This window comes from Leucoraja erinacea, chromosome 21 (assembly GCF_028641065.1).
Source record: "Leucoraja erinacea ecotype New England chromosome 21, Leri_hhj_1, whole genome shotgun sequence".
NCBI lineage: Eukaryota > Metazoa > Chordata > Chondrichthyes > Rajiformes > Rajidae > Leucoraja > Leucoraja erinaceus.
This window is the reverse complement of record NC_073397.1, coordinates 15,225,966-15,251,722: the sequence shown is the minus strand read 5'-3', so window position 1 is coordinate 15,251,722 and position 25,757 is coordinate 15,225,966. Positions and strand designations below refer to the sequence as shown.

The following is a 25,757-nucleotide window of genomic DNA, read 5'->3' as shown; positions in this document are numbered from 1 at the left end:
GCTCCATGCTACCTCATTTTCTCACCCACTCCCTACACACTAGGGGCAATAGTACAGAGGGCCAATTAACCAACGATCCTGCACATCTTCAAGACGTGGGAGTAAACCGGAATACCTGGTAGAAACCCACACGGTCGCAGTGAGAACGTGCAAACTCCACACACAGGCAGCACCCGAGGTCAGGATCGAACCTGGGTCCCTGGCGCTGTGAGGCAGGAGCTGTGCCGGTGTGCTACCTTAATGATGGATGGCAACCATGGCAGTGCAGTGTAGTAAGAACAAAGTTGGCTACAGCAGCCAGGAGGCAGAAAGACTAGTAGCATCCAGAGGTTCTGTTGAGGTGAGGGAGCAATGAAATGGCTCACACAGCCCTCGTAACGAGTTATTACAGAACAATGTGAGACCGCATGGCCCATTATGTCTGTTCCTGAGCTAAACAGCCATTCTTGTTCAATAGCTTCCTACTTCCCATAATCTCACACATTTTTCTTACTTTCCTATATTAATCAACTTCCCTATTGAAATCCACAAATAAATAAATCTGTTTCCTTGTGGTTTTGCTGAGTGGCCTCTGGTCTTTGCTGCCTCTGTAAGTGGGAGCAGTTTTGCTTTCTATTTAGGAGACCTGGAGTCAATAACTGCGTTGATGTGTGTGCAGATCTCTGGGCAACGTCTGTGTCTGTATGGTTCTGTGGTAAGCGTCTGTGGGTGTGTGGACCTTGTGTCTGGACCTGTGTCCATGCAGACTGGGGTCTGTGTAGACCGTGTACAGAGCTGGGGTCTATGCGGACCTGTGGACAGTGTCTGTGTCTGTGTGGACCTGGGCTCAAGGCTCAGTGTTTGCGTTTATATAGTCCTGGGGGTCAGTTTCTCTCTCTCCCTCTGTGTGTGTGTGTGTGTGTGTGTGTGTGTGTGTGTGTGTGTGTGTGTGCGCGCTCCTGGGGTCATTGTCTGTACAGACCTAGGGTTAGTGTGTATGTGTGTGTGTGGTCCTGCGGACAGCGTCTGTGTCTGTACATGTCTGGGGTCAATGTCTGTACACACTTGGTGTCGGAGTCTATGTGTTTCTGTGATGACCTGTGGCTGGTGTCTGTGCAGACTTGGGGTCTGTGTCTGTGCGTCTGGATCTACATCTGACACATTATCCATGTGAAGTACATGTCCTGCAACATACGACTTATTGCACCACTGTTTTGCTTTGCACTATTTAGGAGAAGCTAGTTTCCGGAGGGCGGCCGATCCCTGTTCCATGCACCAGCACTGAAGAGCGGCTGTAGACCACACACCAGACCCCAGACCCAGGCAGCGGCAGAGGGCTCGGACAAATGAGCAGACATCCGCCCGTGGCTCCCCTCTCGTCCGGCTCCCTGACCACCCTGATTTGATGGTCCTTCACTTGGTCATGTCAAGCCACACGGACCTCCTTACGGACCTGCCGTTCCCGGAGAGGTTGCCGACTCCGGACCGCCTGAGGGCCGCCAAGAGGCGGCGGGCGCAGCAACTGAAGAAATGGGCTCAGTACGAGAAGGACATGCAGAACAAAAAGAGGAAAACGGACAAGAAGAAAAGCGTTGGGAATCACCGGCGGGTCACGTTCACGCCCAGCGTTACCCTGCTGGAGGCTTCCTCCCGCAACGACCTGCATGAAGGTAGGTGAATCGGTGTTTGCACGTAGAATGTAGACCATAGCTCAGTGCAGTGCTGGAGGAACTCAGTAGGTCAGGCAGCATCTGCGGAGGGAATGGACTGGTGACGTTTCAGGTCGGGACAATCAGGCAGTACGTCGCTGGAACAGACCCTGCGGTTAACAATGATGCCAAGTTGGGCTAATCCCCTCTGCCTGCACTTGATCCACACCCCTCCATTCCCTGCATATCCATGTGCCAATCTAATATCCTCGTAAATGTCAGTGTTGCATCTGCCTCCACCACTACCCCTGGCAGTGTGTTCCACCCATCCACTGTTCTTTGTGGCAGTAAAGTTGCCTTAGACATCTCCTACAAAAATGTTACCCCTCTCAATACAAACCCATGCCCTCTAGTCTTTGACATTTTCACCCTGGGCTAAAGGTTCTGACTGTCCACGCTATCTCTGCCTCTCATAACTTTATATACTTCGACCAGGTCACCTCTCAGCCTCCGACACTGCAGAGAAAACATTCCAAGCTTGTCCAACCTTGTGTCAGTGTCTGGGTCCGTGCAGACCGGGCAGACAGCTAACACCCTCTAATCCAGGCAGCGTTCTGATAAAACCCTTCTGCACCCTCTCTAAAGACTCCACGTCCTTCCTGTAATGGGATGTCCAGAAGGGCACACAATACTCCAAACGTAGCTGAACCAAAGTTCCTGTCTGTAAACACACCACATCCTCATCAGCATTCTCTTCTTTCAGGCCGTCTCCCGAGATGTTTTCTAAAACCTCCACACGTTTATTTTTTCTGTTGGACTCAAACATTTCAACATCTTGGTTTGGCATTCCAAAGGAGTATAAACAGAATGGGCGGCACTCTAGTGCAGTGGTAGAGTTGCTGCCTCACAGGGCCAGAGATCTAGGTTTGATCTTGACTACGGGCGCTGTCTGTGTGGAGTTCGTACGTTCCCCCTGTGACCACTGGGGAGGTTTTCTCCAGGTGGCTCGGGTTTCCTCCCACATCCCGAGGACGTGCAGGTTTCTGGGTTAATTGGCTTCTGTAATCATTGTCATAAGTGTGCAAGGTAAAATTAGCAAACTGGTGATCGCTGGTCAGTGTGGACTGAAGGACCTGTTTCTCTCAACTAAACTTAAGCGAAACTGAATGTTGTGAAAATTCACAGCTGATTAGTCAGAACATTGGGAAGGAGGAGCAGTGTTAATGTTTTGAGATGATGAAGTTTCTGCAGCACTGCCTTCAGAGGGAAATGGAACCTGCTTTATGCAAATACAGAAGTGATGATGGGAGTGGCGTTTGGGGCGGTAGAACAGAAGAGAGATGTGTGATCATGGTAGATGGTGATATGATAATGGCATTTTAAACTGGTTTTATAAATACATGGATTATGTAAGAAATGGAGCGAATATGGATCATGTATAGGATGTGGAGAGTCGTAGACTAGATGTGTCATTGAGTAGAAACCCAGAGAGATTGAAGAACAAAGAGACAGAAATTGTGGTAATACAACCACAAAGAACTAAAATGATAGTTAGTCGTAGAGTCATGCAGTGTGGAAACAGACGCTTCGGCCCAACTTGCTCACACCGACCAACGTGCCCCATCTGCACTTGTCCCACCTGCCTGCATTTGGCCCATAACCTTCTAAACCTAAACCTATCCTATCAATATGTTCTGAAGGAAATTCGGAAATATGTATTCAGAAATTATACCTGTAGTCTCCATAGGACATTTTTAGTTTAGTTTAGAGATACAAGATGGAAACAGGTCTTTGGGCCCACAAAGTCAATGCCAATCCGGATTACCCGGATAGGAAAGGTTCCGAGGGATATGGGACAAACGCGGGCAGGTGGGATTAGTGTAGATAGGGCATCTTGGTTGGCAGGGGCAAGTTGGGCCGAAGGGCCTGTTTCATGCTGTATGACTATGATGCAGTCACAGGGAGAATGTGCAGACTCCACACAGATAGCATCTGTGGTCAAGATCACCGGAGCAGTGATGTAGCGGCACTACCAGCTGCATCATGCTTCATTTGTCACGATGACAAATCATTAGAGGCTTGAATTGCACTGTGCAATTTTACAGGTGTCATCAAATGCAATTGTAATGAAGACTTGTAGTTATATCCTCCTTTGAGATACAGTGTGATATTTGATAAGTTTAGTTGAATATGAACAGTGTGAATCACTGATTGTGAGCCTAGCCTAAAGTCATTATTCAAGTGCATTGTTCGAGGGCGGCACGTTGGCGCAGCGGTAGAGCTGCTGCCTTTCAGTGCCAGGGACATAGGTTCAATCTTGACTACAGATGCTGTCTGTACGGAGTTTGCACACTCTCCCTCTGACCTCGTGGATTTTCCCTGGGTGTTCCGCTTTCCTCCCACACTCCAAAGACATACAGGTTTGTAGGTTAATTAGCTTCTGTAAATTGTTGAGTTTATCGTCACGAGTACCGAGGTACAGTGAGGTCTAGAAACGGTAGGGAGATGTCGGATATGGTCCAGGTGAATTTGAGAGCCGGCTGAAAGTTAGTGATGAAATAGATGAAGCCAGTGAGTTCTGCATGGGTGCAGGAGGTAGCACCAATGCAGTTGTCAATGTAGCGGAGGTAGAGTTCAGTGATAGGGCCACGGTACGCCTCGATTGATTGACGTACCCTACAAAGAGGCAGGCATAGCTCTGGCCCATGTGCGTGCCCATAGCTACGCCTTGGATTTGGAGGAAATTAGAGGAGCCAAACGATACAATCAGGAGTTTTCAGAGCTGCAGAGTTCCTATGTGAAATGGAACTGCTCTCTTCCTGGATAGAAAGTTAACTTTGCAGCTGAGCTGAACTCTACGTCCTTCAAGAAAAGGTTCAAGTGTAATTGAATAGCAAACAGATTTCTCAATGAGTTTAATGGCTAACATTTTCAAGGCATGTCAACCACCTTTGGTTCCTTTGAATGGTTGTTGTAATGGTGTAACTACGTATCATTTAGCATTGTGTTAGATTATTATTGCGTTGGGAGTACAGAGCAGGATACTTCATGTTTATGGGTCATGCGATGAGTTGTTATATGTTCCGTGGTCTGCATGGGTGACCACATCCGTAAACTGCATAGGCTTTAATGTTCCATTTTCAAGTAACTGCATCTCCCGAGGTAATTGCATTGGTTGGACGGTGGCTCTGCGGTAGAGTTTTTACCTTCCAGCGCCAGAGACCCGGGTTCAATCCTGCTTGTCTGTACGGAGTTTGTACGTTCTCTCTGTGACCTGCCTCGGTTTTCCCTGGTGCCCCGATTTCCTCCCACACTCCAAAGACGTACAGCGTTGTAGGTTAAGTGGCTTGGTAAAATTGTAAATTGTCCCTAGTGTGTAGGATAGTGTTAATGTGCGGGGGTCGCTGCTTGGCAGGACTGGGTGGGCTGAAGGGCCTGTTTCTGCGCTGTATCTCTAAACTAAACTAATTGAAAAATAATTGAATTGAATTGAATTGAAAGATACAGCAGGGAAAGAGGCCCTTCAGCCCATCGAGTCTACACTGACCATCGATCACCCATTCACAACAGTTCTATGTTATCCCACTTTCTCACCCACCAGGGGAAATTTTACAGGGGGCCAATTAACCCACAAACCTGCACGTCTGTGGGATGTGGGAGGGAAACCGGATCCCAAGCGATCATAGGGAGAATGTGCAAACTCGACACAGACAGCACCCTGAGGTCAGGATCGGTCCTGGATCTTTAACCCTGAGAGGCAGTGGCTATACCAGCTGCATCACTCTGTTGCCCCCTATGAATATGGTTTAAAGTTGCCCAAGAAAATGTCGGAAACAAAAACCTGTTCCATTAGATCCATCATGAAGCGTGCTGTATCGGTGGAATAGTTCTCAGCTGGGGGATAATATAAAACATAACTATAGGTAGTTCAAGTGTGATCTTGGCTTTGGCTACTGATAACTAAATGTACCTTCTGAAGAAGCATTTATATGCTGTATAACAAGAAACTATTTGAAGTACATTTCATCTGAGGATGTGAAGTGTGGAATCAGAGTACATCCAGTCCTTCAATCACAGTAGGCTGGAGTTTATGAGAAAATGCTGGCATGTGACCCACTGACTTAAAAGCAGCAAGACATGTTACAAGGTGTGTACAATTGCTTTTACAGCATGGAAACAGGCCCTTCAGCGCAACTTGCCCGCTCCGACCAACATGATCCATCTACACTAGCCCCACCTGCCTGCGTTTGGCCCATATCCCTCTACACCTCTCCTATCCATGTGCCTGTCTAAATGTTTCTTAAATGTTGCCATTGTACCTGCCTCAACTACCAGCTGTGGCAGCTCGTTCCATACACCCGGCAAACACCCTTTGTGTAAAAAAGTTACCCATTGGGTACTTATTGAATCTTTTGCCCCTCGCCTTCAATGAGTATTCAATGTTCAATTATACTTTATTGTCACCTGTACCCAGGTACAGTGAAATGCTTTGTTTTACCCACAACCCAGTGAAATCGTACAAAACAGACCTCACCTGGGCAGTACACAAGTGTCGCCACGTGTCGAGTGCCAGCAAAGTTACAATATGTTTCCATCGTACACAAAAATGCTGGAGAAACTCAGCGTGTGCAGCAGCATCTATGGAGCGAAGGAAATAGGCAACGTTTCGGGCCGAAACCCTGGAAGGGTTTCGGGCCGAAACGTTGCCTATTTCCTTCGCTCCATAGATGCTGCTGCACGCGCTGAGTTTCTCCAGCATTTTTGTGTACCTTCGATTTTCCAGCAACTGCAGTTCCTTCTTAAACAAAATGCTTCCATCATCTGGTTCTTGATTCCCCTGCTCTGGGCAAGAGACTCTGTGCGTTTACCCGGCCTATTCCTCTCATGATTTTGTGCACCTCTATAAAATCACCCCTGATCTTCCTGCACCCCAAGGAATAGAGTCCTAGCCTGCTCAACCTCTCTCTTTCACTCCTGGCAATTCCTCGTCAATCTTCCCTGTACCCTTTCCAAATTGACAACATCTTTCCTAAAACATGGTGCCCAGAACTGAACACAATACTCTTATTTATTTTTTTAGTGGAGAATTAACAGCTTCAAGGGGCAAGGGTTTAATAATGCATAATTTCTGAATAATTGAAATCTATGAAATGCTTTTGTTGTTCTAGTGTTTTATTTTTAATATTGTTTGATAATAGCTCTATTAATTTTTGCAGTGTTTTCTGTATGTTTCTGAACATCAGAGAGATTCCTACTCAAATGCACTTATCAAAGAACATGTAGCCCTCTCCAAACTGGACTGCCTTTTTCATTAGATCGTGATCTCTGTGTCTCATAAGTTATAAATTATTCTACACTGCACTCTGGCTGTTTGCTATTTTTATCAAAAGATTGTTGAATGCCCCAAAGGTGGAAGTGTTCAAAGCAGATTACGGGCCATTTGTGAGGGAAAGTGTGTTGGATTGCAGTCTGTATTCCAAGCGACTCGAGTGGAGTAAATAGCTTATTCTATACTGGCACAAGGGTGTAGATTACTAATGGAGTAAAGAGGATTACATGACTCCATCAAGGTGCATTGTTTCATAAATGTGCTTGTGTATTTTTGGACTATAAGGGGGTGGAGGATCTTATTTTTGGTTTCACTACAGACTGTGGTTATTTAGTTTAGCTTATTGTCAAGTGTACCGAGGTACAGTGAAAAGCTTTTTGTTGCGTGCGATCCAGTCAGCAGAAAGACTATGCATGATTACAATTGAGCCGTCCACAGTGTACATAAACCGGATAAAGGGAAGAACGTATAGTGCTTCGTAAAGTCCGATCAAAGATAGTCCGAGGGTCTCCAATGAGATAGATTGTAGCCCAGTTGATGGTAGGATGGTTCAGTTGCCTGATAACAGCTGGGAAGAAATTGTCCCTGAATCTGGAGGTGTGCGTTTTTGCACTTTTGTACCTCTTGCCTGAAGGGAGAAGGGAGAGGAGGTACAGAAGTGGGAAAATGCATACCTCCAGATTCAGGGATGAGTTCTTCTCATCTGTCGTCAGGCAACTGAACTATTCTGGGCTATTATCCACTATTATGGTCTGGTTACCAAGTATTACTGATTATTAAATTATTGCATTATTGATTATTTTATATTCATTTGTGTGTTTTCATTAATTGGTCTTTAAAGCTGCAGCAGTAGGAATTAAATAGTTCCATTGCCATACATATGACAATTAAATACTCTTGACTTAGTTTTAGAGATACAGCATGAAAACAGGCCCTTTGACCCACTGAGTCCACACCGACCATCAATCACCCATTCAGACTAGTTCTTTGTTATCTCACTTTCTCATCCACTCCCTACACATTAGGGGCAATTATACAGATGACCAATTAACCTACAAACCCGCCCATCTCTGGGATGTGGGAGGAAACCAGAACACCCGGAGGAAACCCATGCGGTCACAGGCAGGAACGTGCAAACCCCACACATACAGCACCCGAGGTCAGGATCGAACTGGGGTCTCTGGTGCTGTGAGCCTGACTCATGAGAGAAAAGGGGAATTAGGAAGGTGGATGATATCGTCAATGAACTTCTTGTATGTTGGAGCAGCTTTTCGGGCTATGAGCTTTAACTCCTGTTTAAAACGGTTTTTAACATGCAAAATTCAATCAGTTTCTTAAAATGGTTCTCCTATCTATCGCTGCGCAATAGACATCCAGGTAAATTGTTTTTGTCAGTGCTTCGCTTATTGGAGTTTGGATACGGATGCAGAAACACTCAGCTCTCGAGTGCCCCTGTCAGAATCAGCCCCTTCTCATCGTTTGATGGCTTCACTTTATCTATTTCTGTGCTTGTCAAAGTGAGGGATGTTACTGACAAAGAATGGAACATCAATTATTTCATTGCCTCCATGCCCAATAGTACACACGAGAGCACACATTAGATAAAGCCTGGTTCCCCCTTCTTCTGACCAGAAGGATGCCATTAAGCTGGAAATAGTGCAGAGACGATTCCTAAGGATGTTGTTGTATGGACTAGAGGGAGAGGTTGGGCAGGACAGGACTTTACTGCTTGGAATACAGGAGGCTGAAGGGTGATCTTATAGGGGTGTGTAAAATCATGAGGGAAATAGATAGGATGAATGTACAGTGATTTACCCAGGCTAAACAGTACCTGCCTGAACTACCTCCTCTGGCAGCTTGTTCCATACACCCACCACCCCTCAGTTTCCTATTATATGTCTCCCCCTCCCCCATCTTAAACCTGGTTCTTGATCCCCTAGAAGAGTAAATAACTTGGAATCACAATTTGACTTGCAAGCCCTCAGAGCATTCAAACAATTGTACAACCAGTCCATTTTCTAAGTGTTGTTTTGCAGTTAAACATTTTGGCCTGTTAAAAAAGACAGATTTGCATTTCTATAGCATCTTTCACAACCCGAAGGTTGTCCTGAAACACTTTATGACCAATGAAGTGTTTTTTAGACTGTTGTCCCCATAGCAACGGTGGAAATGCAGCAGCCATTTTGTGTGCACGCAAGCTTTCTGATACTCACCCACCTCTCTCTTTAATCCGTCTCTCATACTCTGGCTCTGCACCCAGTCGCCAACAACTTACTGAGCTTTTAATAAAAAAAACTTTTCCTTTTGTTACCTCTGCTTTGGATTGCCTTTGACAGTTTAGATTGCCGAAGACTTAGAGTGACATTTGGAGCTCGGAGATTCCGTCTTGAATAGCGAGAGTTGTACCAGTTGAATTGCCTTGGTATTTCTCCTCCCACCATGGATGTTTGTTGATGTGTATCCAGCAGAGAGATCTTAACATGGCCTGGGTAGGAAGGAACTGCAGAGGCTAGTTTATTCCGAAGATAGACACGGAACACTGAAGTAACTCCGCGGGTCAGGCAGCATCTCTGGAGAGAAGGAACGGGCCACGTTTCAGCTTCGATCCATTCTTTAGAATGAAAGTTAGAGGTGGGGGAGGGGAGGCGGAGGTTTGGGGGGGAGGGGGGGGGAGAGGAGGGAATAAACTAGAGTTGAGAAATGGGCGAAACAAATCAGGGCCAGCAACACATGACCTCAGGAAGGATGGAGTCCAATGTTGGCTGGGGAAGATGGGCTAACGAGAGGGATACAAGGATGCGAACAGTGGAACTAACAGGATGACTAAGGTTGGGGAGGGATTGCAGGAGTTGTTCAAAATTAGAGAAACCATCATTCATGCCGCTGGGTTACAAGCTGCCCTGTTAACTGCTCCTGTGAAGCATACATAGAGCTGTGTGGGTTCCAGATCATTAGTTCTGATTGTTCTGTTAATGTAGTTTGAGTAATGGGTCAGTTGATTAATAATGAGCTTCAAGTGCCCAAGGCCCCCCAGAGCTGTGAAAATAATGTTATTTATTTTCTGTGGAAGACCAGCCCTTGCAGTTTGTGAGCAAGCTGTTTCAGTGCATTGTCCTTGGTTAGAGCAAATATAAATATACCCGCAGGCAAATTCACCAGGATTATTCTTTCGATACGTTACTTCCATCAGTATAAAGTCAGCTCGGATTTCTGTTCTCAGCTGCTTTGCAATGATCCTTTGCCAGAACACAAACTGTAAGACAGAAAGAGGCTGAATGGTGCTCTGCCCATGTTAAAGAGAGCTGGGAGACACAGGGAGTTTGCTCATTCTCCCTGTGACCGCATGGGTTTCCTCCAGGTGCTCCGGCTTCCATCCACATCCCAAAGACGTGCAGGTTTGTCGGTCAATTGGCCTCTGTAAATTGTCCCCACTGTGTAGGGAGTGGATGAGATAGTGAGATAACATAGAACTAGTGTGAATGGGTGATCATTGGTGTGGAATCGGTGTGGAATCGTTGGGCCGAAGGGCCTATTTCCATGCTGTGTCCTTCAACCAATCAGTCAAACTTAAGATGTGATTTGTGGAGCATTTTGTAGTTGATTTCGGCTACATCAACTAGAAAACACACCACAATTCACACCTTCTGTTTTGTGGAGTCTGCGGAAAGAGTGAGATGGTGGAACGTGAACTGGACTAGGTTTCATAGAAGAGAAATTCTACAGTTGTGCCATCTAACGTGTAGAAAGCATTTTATTGGGATGCATCACAGCATGGTTTGGGAACTCCTCCATCCAAGCCCACAAGAAATTGCAGAGAATTGAGGACGCAACCCAGACCATCACGCAAGCCAACTTTCCTTCCATTCACTCCATCTACACTTCATACTGCCTTGGCAAGGCCACCAGCACAATCAAGGACTGGTCTCAGCCCGGTCACTCCCACTTTGCCCCTCTTTCACCAGGCAAGAATTGAATTGAATTGAATTCCTTTATTGTCATTCAGACCTTTCGGTCTGAACAAAATTTCGTGCCTGCAGTCATACATATAATAATAAATAACAAAAACACACAATACACACAAATTAACATCCACCAAGAAGCACAGAAGTGTAAAAATGCAGACCTCCAGATTCACGGGCAGTTTCGCCCCAGCTATTATCAGGCAACTGAACCATCCTACCAACAACTAGAGAGTGGTCCTGACCTATCGTCTACCTCATTGAGACCCTCAAACAATCTTTAATCAGTCCTTACTGGACTTTATCTTGCAATAATTCCCTTTATCCTGTATCTGCACACTGTGGGCGGTTTGATTGTAATCATGTGTAGTCTTTCCACTCATTGGACTGCACGCAACGAAAACGCTTTTCACTGTACCTCGGTAAATGTGACAATAAGCTAAATTAAACTGAGTTTGAGTTTAGTTTATGGCCAAGTGTACCGAGGTACAGTGAAAAGATTTTCTTGGATGTAAACCAGCCAGCGGAAAGACAATACATGATTATAATCGAACCATCTACACTGTACAGATGCACGATAAAGGGAACAACGAGAATCATGTTCAATGCAAGATAAAGTCCAGTAAACTCTGATCAAAGATAGTCCAAGGGTCTCTACTGCGGTAGATAATAGCTCTGGACTGGTAGGATGGTTCAGTTGCCTGATAACAATGGGGAAGAAAGACACAAAATGCCGGGGCAACTCAGTGGGACAGGCTGCGTGTGTCCCTGAATCTGGAGCTATGCATTTTCAGACGTCTGTACCTCTTGCGTGAAGGGATAATAGAGAGCGATCGATGTGCGACTCGTCCTTGAATATGCTGGTGGCCTTGCCGAGGGAGCGTGAGGTGTAACTAGAGTCCATGGAAGGGACTAACCTGCATGTTGTTTTAACTGTCAGCAATCCCACCTAGCAGTATATTAAGAATGAATTGTTGCATCCTGTCTGCTGTGCTGTATGCAGAGAGAGAGAGAGAGATAAAACTGTTATTATGTACTACTTTGTAAATGGCACATGGTTCGCTGTGTCTGATGCCTGTGAGAATATGGATGGTATAAGAAGTGTCATTTAATGATGTGTCTGAAGGACTGTCCATTTCCTAACACTGAGCGATGGACCCAGCTGGCCCTTGGGGGATAATTAATTCTTCATCCATACTCAGCTTCACGGCGAAATTGGGATAACAGCCGTGGAGAGAAGATATTACGCGGATTACAAAGGATACAATTTTGTTTCACACGTGTGTAATTTGTGTCAAAAATTGTTGCGAATATCTTGGTAAGTAAGCCAGATAATGAAGGTGGGGCAGTTTGTCAAATGTGGTTTAAGAGCTGCTTAATCTTGCTGTCAGGGAACATAAAGGATCTGCTATTAAGTATCGTGAGCGTAATCATTAAAATTCAATTAAAAATACAGGCAAGGAACTGCTATAGGAATGATATTTTTATTTTTATTTTGATGTGTTTACCAGAGCATTATATAGCGGAGAAGAATGCCGATTGGCGCAGGGACGCAGCTGGTAGAGCCGCTGCCTCACAGCGCCAGAGACGCGGGTTCCATCCTGACCTTGGGGGCTGTTTGTGTGGAGTTTGCACGTTCGCACGTTCTCCCTGTGACCGTGTGAGTTTCTTCAGGGTGCTCCGGTGTCCTCCCTTATCCTAAAGAAGTGGAGGTTTGTAGGATCGATTGGCCTCTGGAAATTGCCCCTAGTGTGTAGAGAGTGGACGAGAAAGTAGGATAACAGAACTAGTGTGAACGGGTGGTCAATGGTGGGCTGAAGGGCTGTTTCCATGATCTCTAAACTAAACTAAACTGAACTAACTTTAATCTATGCCATCTCTTTTGGGCAACGCTCCAGTTAATTCCACTCTTATCTTTCCCCCCACATCCTTGTAATATTTTTCCTTCAAGTATTTATACAATTCCATTTTGACAGCGACTGAGTCCATTTCCACTGTTGTATCTGGCAGCGCTTTCTAAATCTCAATCACTCAAGGCATTTAAAAAATAACTTTCCACAAATAGCCTTTTGTTCTATTGGCTTCAAAAGCGTGTCCTCTGGTTATTGATTAACAATTGGAAATAGTTCATACGTGTATTCCATTTCATGAATTGTCACAACTCTGTTTAATCTTTGGTCTTTCCCGTTTGAAAGAGAGCAAACCTAACTCTCTCCTGCGCCCTCACCTAAAACAGCAACCCAAATAGTATTAAGGTAGAAGGAGAAACAAAGAACTGCAGATGCTGGTTTATACCAAAGATAGACTGAAAGTGCTGGAGTAACTCAGCGGGTCAGGCAGCATCTCTGAAGAGAAAGGATCGGTGACGTTTTGGGTCGAGACCCCTCTTCACACTCTTCTTCAGTCTGAAGAAGGGTCCTGACCTGAACATTTCCAACATACTCCCATATTTTCTGTCTATCTTTAGTGTAAAATTAATCTGGATTCAGGAATGGAATTGAAAAAGAATGAGATTCTTTGCAGGAAGCAGTCTTACAGTCTTTCATTTAGGAGCTGTTTCGGTTTCTTGAAGCTCAGTGGGTCAGGCAGCATCTGTGGAGGGAACGGATCGATGACGTTTTGGATCGGGACCCTTCTTCAGGCCGTTTTGTTTTGGTTTTGGTCCAGGTTCAGGGACAGTTTCTACCCAGCTTTCTTATCAGGCAACTTGAACCATCCTATCACCATCTAGAGAGCGTTGCAAACCAACCATCGCATTGGAGACCCTTGGACTATCTTTTATCGGACTTTACCTTGCACTAAATGATACTTCTTAAATCCTGTATCTGAACACTGTGGAAGGCTAGATTGTAATCATTCATAGTCTTTTCGCTGACTGGATAGCAAGAAACAAAAATAGATTTTCACTGTACCTCGGTACACATGACAATAACTAATCTGAACTATATTTGTGGAGGGAATGGATAGATGACGTTTCGGCCCGAAACGTTGCCTATCTCCTTCGCTCCATAGATGCTGCTGCACCCGCTGAGTTTCTCCAGCATTTTTGTGTACCAGCATGGAGTGTTATTCAGTCAGGACCAATTGGTTGCACTTTGTCAGAGGTCATGTTGTTGCCAGTGAATTGAGTGCCAAAAACTCGGGCCGAGAGCAATGGAGAGAAATTCCATTTATTTTCCAGTGGTGGAGTTGCTACCTTGCAGTGCTGGAGACCAGGGTTCAATCCAGGCTACAGGTGCTGTCATTATGGAGTTTGTACGTTCTCCCTGTGACAGTGTGGGCTTTCTCCGGGTGCTCCGGTTTCCTCCCACACTCCAAAGACGTGCAGGTTTGTAGGTTAATTGGCTTTGGTAAAATTGTAAATTGTCCCCATTGTGCAGGATAGTGCGTGTGTACTCGATGATCGCTGGTCGGCACGGATACAGTGGGCTGAAAGGCCTGTTCCCATGCTGTATCTCTAAAGTCTAAAGTAAAGTCTAAAGGTGGCACACCCACATCCTACATGCCTTCTCAGGTGAGATGTTCCACAGCGGGATTTCAATGAAAGCCTGGGTGGGGTGTGGTCCAAACTCTATGATCTTTGGTGTGGTCTATGACGAGCTGGAGAGTATCCATTTCATTAACATCAGACCGGGAGGTAATTATCACATTGTTGTATCGGTTTACAAATCGGCTACTCCGGCATTTCCATCATTGCTTCACTTTAAAAATACCCCCAATGCCTATAAATCTCTTTAGGACATTCTGACAGAAACTTGTGCAATACTTCTTACAACTGCAGAACAAACGTCATGTATGGGCGGCACAGTGGCACAACCCCTCTGTTGCTGACTCACAGAGCAGAGACCAGGATGCGATCCTGACTTTGGGCGCTGTCTGTACAGAGTTTATACATTCTACCTTGTTGCCACTGCTACACGGGTGGCTTTAAACTGAATAAGGGGGGTGGGGTGTTGAATGGGACAGTGGAGGATGGAGTTAAAGGGAAAGGGTTTCTTAAATGTGTGAGCGTAGAGACCGAAGGGTGTAAAATGAGGGTAGAAGAAATAGGTAGCAAGGTGAAAAGTAAAAGTGGCAGGCAGACAAAACCAGGGCAAAAATCAAAAAGGGCCACTTTTCAACATAATTGTGTAAGGGGTAAGAGTGTTGTAAAAACAAGCCTGAAGGCTTTGTGTCTCAATGCAAGGAGCATTCGTAATAAGGTGGATGAGTTGAATGTGCAGATAGCTATTAATGACTATGATATAGTTGGGATCACGGAGACATGGCTCCAGGGTGACCAAGGCTGGGAGCTGAACATCCAGGGATATTCAATATTCAGGAGGGATAGACAGAAAGGAAAAGGAGGTGGGGTAGCGTTACTGATTAGAGAGGGGATTAATGCAATGGAAAGGAAGGACATTAGTTTGGAGGATGTGGAATCGGTATGGGTAGAGCTGCACAACACTAAGGGGCAGAAAACGCTGGTGGGTGTTGTGTACAGGCCACCTAACAGTAGTAGTGAAGTTGGAGATGGTATCAAACAGGAAATTAGAAATGCGTGCGACAAAGGCAAAACGGTTATAATGGGTGACTTCAATCTACATATAGATTGGTGAATCAAATTGGCAGGGGTGCTGAGGAAGAGGATTTCTTGGAATGTATGCGGGATAGTTATCTAAATCAACATGTAGAGGAACCAACGAGAGAGCAGGCTATTTTAGACTGGGTATTGAGTAATGAGGAAGGGTTAGTTAGCAATCTTGTTGTACGTGCCCCCTTGGGCAAGAGTGACCATAATATGGTTGAGTTCTTCATTAGGATGGAGAGTGACATTGTTAATTCAGAAACAATGGTTCTGAACTTAAAGAAAGGTAACTTTGAGGGTATGAGATGTGAATTGGCCAAGATTGACTGGCAATTAATTCTAAAAGGGTTGACGGTGGATATGCAATGGAAGACATTTAAAGACTGCATGGATGAACTACAAAAATTGTTCATCCCAGTTTGGCAAAAGAATAAATCAGGGAAGGTAGTACATCCATGGATAACAAGGGAAATCAGGGATAGTATCAAAGCGAAGGATGATGCGTACAAATTAGCCAGAAAAAGCAGCATACCGGAGGACTGGGAGAAATTCAAAGACCAGCAGAGGAGGACAAAGGGCTTAATTAGGAAAGGAAAAATAGATTATGAAAGAAAACTGGCAGGGAACATAAAAACTGACTGCAAAAGTTTTTATAGATATGTGAAAAGAAAGAGATTAGTTAAAACAAATGTAGGTCCCTTGCAGTCAGAAACAGGGGAGTTGATCATGGGGAACAAGGATATGGCGGACCAATTGAATAACTACTTTGGTTCCGTCTTCACTAAGGAAGACATAAATAATTTGCCGGAAATAGCAGGGGACCGCGGGTCAAAGGAGTTGGAGGAATTGAGTGAAATCCAGGTTAGCCGGGAAGTGGTGTTGGGTAAATTGAATGGATTAAAGGCCGATAAATCCCCAGGGCCAGATAGGCTGCATCCCAGAGTACTTAAGGAAGTAGCTCCAGAAATAGTGGATGCATTAGTAATAATCTTTCAAAACTCTTTAGATTCTGGAGTAGTTCCTGAAGATTGGCGGGTAGCAAATGTAACCCCACTTTTTAAGAAGGGAGGGAGAGAGAAAATGGGGAATTACAGACCAGTTAGTCTAACATCGGTAGTGGGGAAACTGCTAGAGTCAGTTATTAAAGATGGGATAGCAGCACATTTGGAAAGTGGTGAAATCATTGGACAAAGTCAGCATGGATTTACGAAAGGTAAATCATGTCTGACGAATCTTATAGAATTTTTCGAGGATGTAACTAGTAGCGTGGATAGGGGAGAACCAGTGGATGTGGTGTATCTGGACTTCCAGAAGGCTTTCGACAAGGTCCCACATAAAAAATTAGTATACAAACTTAAAGCACAAGGCATTGGGGGTTCAGTATTGATGTGGATAGAGAACTGGCTGGCAAACAGGAAGCAAAGAGTAGGAGTAAACGGGTCCTTTTCACAATGGCAGGCAGTGACTAGTGGGGTACCCCAAGGCTCAGTACTGGGACCCCAGCTATTTACAATATATATTAATGATCTGGATGAGGGAATTGAAGGCAATATCTCCAAGTTTGCGGATGACACTAAGCTGGGGGGCAGTGTTAGCTGTGAGGAGGATGCTAGGAGACTGCAGGGTGACTGGGATAGGCTGGGTGAGTGGGCAAATGTTTGGCAGATGCAGTATAATGTGGATAAATGTGAGGTTATCCATTTTGGTGGCAAAAACAGGAAAGCAGACTATTATCTAAATGGTGGCCGATTGGGAAAGGGGGAGATGCAGCGAGACCTGGGTGTCATGGTACACCAGTCATTGAAGGTAGGCATGCAGGTGCAGCAGGCAGTAAAGAAAGCGAATGGTATGTTAGCTTTCATTGCAAAAGGATTTGAGTATAGGAGCAGAGAGGTTCTACTGCAGTTGTACAGGGTCTTGGTGAGACCACACCTGGAGTATTGCGTACAGTTTTGGTCTCCAAATCTGAGGAAGGACATTATTGCCATAGAGGGAGTGCAGAGACGGTTCACCAGACTGATTCCTGGGATGTCAGGACTGTCTTATGAAGAAAGACTGGATAGACTTGGTTTATACTCTCTAGAATTTAGAAGATTGAGAGGGGATCTTATAGAAACTTACAAAATTCTTAAGGGGTTGGACAGGCTAGATGCAGGAAGATTGTTCCCGATGTTAGGGAAGTCCAGGACAAGGGGTCACAGCTTAAGGATAAAGGGGAAATCCTTTAAAACCGAGATGATGAGAACAACGTTTCACGCAGAGAGTGGTGAATCGCTGGAACTCTCTGCCACAGAGGGTAGTTGAGGCCACTTCATTGGCTATATTTAAGAGGGAGTTAGATGTGGCCCTTGTGGCTAAGGGGATCAGGGGGTATGGAGAGAAGGCAGGTACGGGATACTGAGTTGGATGATCAGCCATGATCATATTGAATGGCGGTGCAGGCTCGAAGGGCCGAATGGCCTACTCCTGCACCTAATTTCTATGTTTCTATGTTTCTACCTGTGACCGCATGGGTTTTCTCCGGGTGCTCCAATTTCCTTCCATATTACAGGGACGTGCAAGTTTGTAGGTTAATTGGCTTCTGTAAATTGTCCCCAGTGTGTAGGATAGAACTAGTTATGTGATCACTGGTCGATATGGAGTCGGTGGGCTGAAGGACTTGTTTCTACGCTGTATCTCTAATCTAAACTAAACTATAAATTCAATGAAACGACAGTGCTTGGAATCTGAATTAACAAGTGGGGGTGGGGTGGGTGGGGTGTCGGGGTGGGGGTTGGTGAGGGATGGCCCTTGTATTTGCATTTCACACCATCCTAAGCAGGAACAAAACTTGTATACAGATATAATTTAAAACAAAAGTAAGCATAGGTAGAACCAGATGCAGGTTTACAAAAGAAGAGAGCAGCACAGTGGTGCAGTGGTAGCGCTGCTACTTCACAGTGCCAGAGATCAGGATTCAATCCTGACCTCTGGTGCTGCCTGCGTGGAGTTTGCACGTTCTCCCCGTGATGGCGTAGATTTCCTCCAGGTGCTCCGGTTTCCTCCCACATCCCAAAGAGGTGGACGATTGAAGGCTGATAGCTCTCCTTAAATTGCTCTAACGTGTAGGGAGTGGATGCGAAAGTGGGAATAACATAGAACTAGTATAAATGGGTGAATATGGCCTTAGTGGGTCGAAGGGCCTGTTTCCATGCTGCATCAATCAATTCAATTCAATGTTGTTTTGCAAATCAAAGCATTAATAGAAGTCACCGATAATATCAGATATTATATTTTAGCGTCTGAGATTAAATCCTGCAGGAGCCTGAATGGTCCTTTCCAGCTTTGAATATTGATTGGTAATTGCTTCGATAATCACAATTTTTTTCTGTCTAAGTATTGTGCAAAATCTTGAGAGTTATGAATCAGAAATGGAGTGTTGTGGCGGCCAAGATTGTTTTTCAGTCTGGGCTTGTAATCTTTTTATTATAAAGCAGGTGACACAGCCTGCAGGCTGTTGTTAAATGCCATCTGGGCAGTATATAGTGAGGGAGGACGGATTAAATACAATGCTGTGCAAATTAAATTTGATAATTTATTTGCAATTTAACTTTGAGAAGTTGGGTTAAATTTAAAAAAAAACTTAAATCTAGGAAAAAGATGACAGTTAGCAATGAAGACATAATTAAAGCTCATCTGAAGGCATTTGCCTTGCATTTGCCTGGATGAAGGGTAGCAGTTATACCTGCTATGTATTGTATACTTAATTTTATTCCACTGAAATTAAACTCGAGATGATTGCATTTATTTTTCCCCCAGGGTTCAGTTGTTAACAGAGACATGCCACAATAATAATTGCATCCTGTCTTACAACTAACCGCTTTGGTAATTACTGCATTTGACTGCACAAGGAAGTTGAGACTTTACTTTTCAATCTACAGCTGGAGGTAGCTTGGGAACCAGACTAGAGCGGCTGATTTGGGTTTTATACTTCGAAGGAGAGACTGTCATGGATGTGTTTTGAGACATTTTATTAAGGGATATGACAGATTTATAATCACAGGGCTACCAACATTGGGTGAGAGTTGGGAGTAAGAAATTGCGAGCTTGAAATTGTACAATCTGGTGCATACTGTAGCAAATCTTTTAACTTACACTTGAATGCAATATTTATGCTTTAAATTGGATTAGCTATGAATAAGGTTAGGCTATATTACATTCCTAATTACATTTCATAGTAGACCAGGCTCTGATCAACAGGTGCAGCACATGAATAATCTTAGTATATTCATGTATGGAAATCAGATTATAATCAAACACTTGGCCCATGTTGACCAACCTGGGTCTCACTGCACACCTGGTATTACTCCTGACCCTGACTCCAGTTGCATACTTTCTCTCATTCCTGATCCTTAGTCAAGCCTTACACCTGCCCCCTAATTTACCCTGATCATAGCTGCTTACCTGCTTAGGTTCCCAGTGCTGAACACACCCATTGTCCCAGCTTTGACTGCACATCTAGTACTATTCCAGACCTTGACTCTAGATGCACACTTGGCCTTGCTCCTAGCCCCTCTGCACTGACAATATATCTGACCCACACATAAAGCCCCATATCTGACTCCCTGGACTTGACATCCAGGGGCGCTGCATGATGGCTACCTCTGCCTACAGTCTGTTTTTCTGTCTTTTTTTATTTTTGGTTTGTTTGGGGTATGTTTTGGAAGATTTTTTTTGGTGTTTTGTCTGGGGGAAGGGGGGGGAACCGTTTCTCAGTCACTTCCTGGCGAGGTGCGACTATTTTCCGAGTCGCGTCCTCGCCCCCCTCCTCGCGGCCTACCAACTGGATTGGCGCAGCCTTTCCTGCTAGGGCCAGGACCAGAGCTTCAGCAGCGGCGGCGCAGCACTGGATACATCACTGAGTGGGAGATGCCTCACCTGGGATCGCCGTTTGAAGCTCCGGAGTGTTGGGCCTGCAGCATCAACATCGCGGAGCTGTGGTTTGTAGAGCTCCCAATGCGCGCTGGCCAACATCGCGGAGTTCTGGGACCCTTTGCTGAGGGCCGCCAGCGTTGAACCTCCGCCCAGCTCGGCCTGTGGACTTCGGGAGACGCGGGCTCCGGTAGGAAGTGGCCGATTCGGAGGTCCAAGCCGCTGAGGATGTTCTTCCGTGCCAACGTTGGAGTTCCATCATCTCGGCGAGAAGGCCTGCACATCAGGCCACCCGTAGCGGTGACTGTGAGGGGCTTGGGAGGCCCCGACCACGGGTGAACATCGGGGAACATCAACGAGGAGGTTGACTGAACTTTGGTGCCTTCCCTCACAGTGGGAAACTTTGGTACCGCTGTGGGGATGTTTGTGTTGTGGACTATCGTGTTCTGTGCTTTTATTTATTTAATTTTTATTCACATGGCTGTATGGAAAAGAGCATTTGCTGGTTCACCACTCTGAATGAAGAAATCTCCTCTCATCTCAGTGCAATTAATATCATGACCCTCCTAACTGTCTAAGCCTATATTCTAAGATGGTGATCCATGGCTCTAGACCCCAACCAGTGGACATATGATTTCTGCATCTTCTATCAGAGCTTTGTACATTTCCATTGATATATCCTCCCACTGTTCAGTTCTCCAGTGAATAAATACAGTGAAGTAACGTATTTCCCCATGAAGGTCCACAAAGTGCTGTAGTAACTCAATGGGTCAAGCAACCTCTCTGGGGAACTTTGCCCGGTGATGTTTCGGGTAGGCTCCCTTCTCTAACTGATTGTCCCCGATCGGAAGCCTCACCTGTCTATGCTCTCCATAATGTTATTTGACCCGTTGAGTTACTCCTGCACTTTGTGCCCGTTTGTGTAAACCAGCATCTGCAGTTCTTTGTTTCTATGTCTCAAGGCTAATTTGGACATCAATAAAGACCACATTGCCTGTACATTTCTGATAAACCATCGTTGTTTTGTGGTTCACTATCCTCGAGCTCCGTGTTTCTACAAGCATTTCCCCCATTGTGATGGAATATTATTGACATGAGACTTTAAAACCCCTTTCTCACGGGGCGACTTGACGCAAGAGTTGAACATCGTGGGAACCTCTTGCGATAACCGTACGGCGTTCGTGGACCACCGTGGGCCACTGTGGCGCTAACGGCAGATACTCGTGTAACTTGGTGACTCGGGAGAAAATTCAAACAAGCTTGAATTTCTCCAAGAGTGACTTGTACACTTGTGGTTGAACATTGCAACATTATATGCACGTAGTGGCCAGTGCGATATCCGTACTGACTCTTGCTGTTACCGTGGGAACTCCTGCGAACGGTGAACCCGGAAGCTGGACAGAGGGGACAGAAGGTAAAAATTGTCTTCTGTGTGATTGAATTTAAAAAATAAAGATTTGCATCCGCATATGGACATCAACTTATTCATGAGTTATGTTAATGAGATTCAAGAAAATAACTATAATCTTTAAAAGGGACTTTACTGAAAGGTCCCGCATTTTTATGGTCCGTGAGAAATTTTTCACGTGTACTTCTTTGAGAGTTACAGCTCGGAGTCCTCGCCGACCAGCGATCGATGCCTTTCCGGAGCAGGGTCCGGAACGCTACCAATCAATGTTCTCCAGAGACCCGTGTAAAGGAGTGAACTGCACATGCTGGTTTAAAACGAAGACAGACACAAAAAGCTGGAGTAACTCAGCGAGTCAAGCAGCATCTCTGGAGAAAAATAGGTGATGTTTCAGGACGAGACACATCTTCAGACTCAATTCCGATTAGGATGTCTGAAGAAGGGTTCCGATTCGAATCGCCACCTATTCTTTTTCTCCAGAGATGCTGCCTGACACGCTGACTTACTCCAGCTTTTTATGTTTTTCTTCCCAGATCTGACTTAACTGCTGAGTTACACCAACATTTTGTGTCCTTTTGTGCGTATTAACCAGCATCTGCAATTCCTTTAGACATTACCTAACTTCAGATTTTAGAGATATAGCGCGGAAACAGGCCCTTCGGCCCACCGAGTCCGCGCCGACCACCTTTTCTTATACACTCCAGGGACAATTTTACAATGTTACCGAAGCCGATTAACTTACAAACCTGTAATCTCTGGAGTGTGAGAGGAAACCGGTACACCCATGGTCAGGATTGAACCCCGGTCTCTGGGCTGTGAGGCAGCAACTCTACCACTGTGCCGCATGTAGTCAGATTTAATAAATTGCTGGTGTTGCTTCCAAAGAGGCACTTATAATATTAGATCACAATTGCATCTTTCCACTAATAAAGTCAATTATTAGTCAATTAATAATATAATCAATTATTGTTGGTGACATTTCACCTACGAATATCAGACTATTTTCGCAGAGGTAAGGGCCAATTAGGCATAGCAAAAGGTATGAACACTTTTAAACATTTTTTTCCGACTACTTTGTCAAATGCAAATACAGGGAGAATGATCAAATTGCTCACATGGCTCACTCTGTTAGAAGCGTTCTGAGTTTAAATGTTCCGTGTATTCCTTCTTAAAGTATAAATTTTTGTGTGGCCAGGGGTGCGATTGAGAACAGCTGGGAAAGGGCGGAGGGGGCGTCACGAATAACAGCGTTTCCCTGGCCATATTATGGCCCATTCCCCAAACGTAACATTAATCAAGCTCTGTCTAACTCCGCCTTCACACCATCCCCCTGTGACATGGGTTAGTCATCGCTGGGCGGGCTGTGGGCCGAATGGCCTGCCAACGGGAGTCAGAGACTTGACACTGAGATCCATTGTGCAGGAAGGAACTGCGGATGCTGGTTTTTACCGAAGATAGACACAAACGCCACCTGTTCATTTTCTCCAGAGATGTTGCCTGACCCATTGGCCTATCAGGGAACCAAATATAGACATAAAGTGCTGGAGTGACTCAGTGGGTCAGGCAGCATCTCTGGAGGAAAGGGTTAGGCGACACTTGGGGTCGGGACCCCTCTTCAAAATACCCTGCTGAGGTCATCTGTTGTTGGCCCTGATTTGTCCCGGTCTTTTCTTGCTTCCAGTTCCCCCCTACAATCATCCCGAAGAAGGGTCCCGACCAAAAATGGAATCTATTCCTTTTCTCCAGAGATGCTGCATGGCCCGCTGAGTTACTCCAGCATTTTGTGTCTAACTTGCTGCTTCAGACAGTTTTTGATTATCAAGGATTCTGCTCTGACTCTTTACTCTGAAACACACGTTGGAAATTTAAACTTGGGCGCAACTAACATCGTCTTACTACCGTGGGAACTCTTTAACTCAGCGGGCAGGCAGCAGTTAATTATTGCTCCCTTCAGTTTCCCAGGGGGTCGGGACGGGACTGGAGTTGGGAGGGAAAGGTGGGGGAGTCGAGGGAGAGGAGGGGGAGACAGATGGGGGTGTCTTCATTTACTGGCAGCGGGTGTCTGTCACTGAAACAGGCAGGTGAGATTTCACATCCACCTTGTGTGTGCCTCTCTCTCTCTCCCTCCCTCCCTCTCACACAGGCTGAGAGACTCTGCCTCTGTGAGTGTACATCTCTTTCTCCCCCTCTCCCACCCACAGTAAGACCGAGGTACTGTGCTCAGACCATCTGTGTCTCCCACATACACAGTAAAACTCTGCTTTGTGTGTGTATATACGTCTCCCCTCATTTCTCTCTCTCTCCCCACCCCACTTTCTCCCCCTCCCCACCTCTCTTTTTCTCCCCCTCCCCCACCTTTCTCTTTCTCCCCCCCACACACAGTAAGACCGATGTATTCTGCTTAGTCTCTCTTCGCTCCCACACACACAGATAGACCAAGGTCATGTGCGCTCTTTCTCTTCCGCCAGTCACCCCGAAGTACATCACACTGCCTCTCTGTCTCGCTCCCCCTCTCTCCTAAGTAATGTGGCATCTTCCTGCAGTAAAATCACAGCATTAGTACAGGCATGTCTCCAAATGAGCCAATTCAACCAAGGGATGATATTTATAGTGTGTGAAAAAAAAAGTGACATAATTTGTGCCACGTGATGATTTAATTACACTTGACAGTTACAATGTTCATTCAAGATTTAACGGGAAAGCTCGGGAGACAGACAAGTCACTCGCACAAATAACAGAAATGCTGAGTACCGTGGGAACTCTTTGTCTACCCCCCCCGTTATATCGTGTGATATCGTGCTAGACCACGACCACTTCACTCCGGTTACATCTTGCGTCAAGTCGCCCCGTGAGAAAAGCCTTTAACTCCCCTTTTACAGATGCTGCCTGCCTTGCTGATTAATTCTAAAACTGCTTTTTTGAGATTTCCAGCATTCATCGTGTTTTTTGCTTTCACCTTCCTTCTATGTTTGTTAGGCTTCTATTCACTCCTATTGACTCCTTTTATTATTAAAGAACATTTCAGTTCTTCTTTCAAACCTAAACAAAGATCCACCCTCTCCTGTGAACCCCCTCAACCTGTGACAAATGTTTTTATGTTCCACTCCTTTCCGCTTTGGGTTTGAGCTTTATTTGGCAGTAAGTTACAGTATGCCAAGAACTTTGATAAATAGAACAAGATGCCCTCAGAGACTACATTATCTTTCCAGTGCTCATAAAGTAGAGTCATCATCGCTAGAATTTATTCAATCACAGGATGTCCAGTGGTAATTACGCTGCTATCTTGACTAAAAAAAATAAACAAATTAACTTTTCTTCCAAAATGTCACCGAGAAAGTGCTGGAGTGACTCAGTAGGTCAGGCAGCATCTCTGCACAACATGGATTGGTGGCTTTTCGGGTCTGAAGAAGGGCCCTGAACCGAAACGCCACTTCGTTACTCCAGCACTTTGTGTTCTTTTGTGTAAACCAGCATCTGCAGTTCTTTGTTTCTAAGTCTCAAGGCTAATTTGGTAAAGTCATCAATGATCATTTTGCTTGTGTGTTTCTGATAAACATTCATTATCTTGTGGTCCAGTTTCCTAAAGAGGAACTGAGAAGCTCACCAACATTCCTTTGACGGGACCTCCCAAAGCCACTTCTCTACAACTCAGGAATAAATGGGCAGCAAGTGCTATATTTGGGTCACCACAACAATTCCTCTTCATGTTGCACACCTACCAGGTTTTAAATGGAATTCCCCACTTCCTTATTATTGCTGGTCATTTGACTTTAGAGACACAGCGCAGAGACAGGCCCTCGGGCCCACCGAGTCCGTGCCAACAAGCGATCACCCCTTACACTAGGGACAATTATCAATTTTATCGAAGCAGATTAACCTACAAGCCTGTACATCTCTGGAGTGTGGGAGGAAACTGGAACACCCGGAGAAAACCCACACGGTCACAGGGAGAACG

General features: G+C 45.3%; 1 protein-coding gene across 1 annotated transcript in view; it reads left to right on the top strand.

Moving 5' to 3' along the window:
• ppp1r16b (protein phosphatase 1, regulatory subunit 16B) overlaps nucleotides 1-25,757 on the top strand; it is a 123,361-nt gene that overhangs the window by 33,492 nt on the left and 64,112 nt on the right. The window contains exon 2 of the mRNA XM_055652181.1: nucleotides 1,212-1,649. Within this exon, the coding sequence (XP_055508156.1) occupies nucleotides 1,385-1,649 (265 nt within the window). The 5' untranslated portion in view covers nucleotides 1,212-1,384. The remainder of the gene's footprint in view (nucleotides 1-1,211; nucleotides 1,650-25,757) is intronic.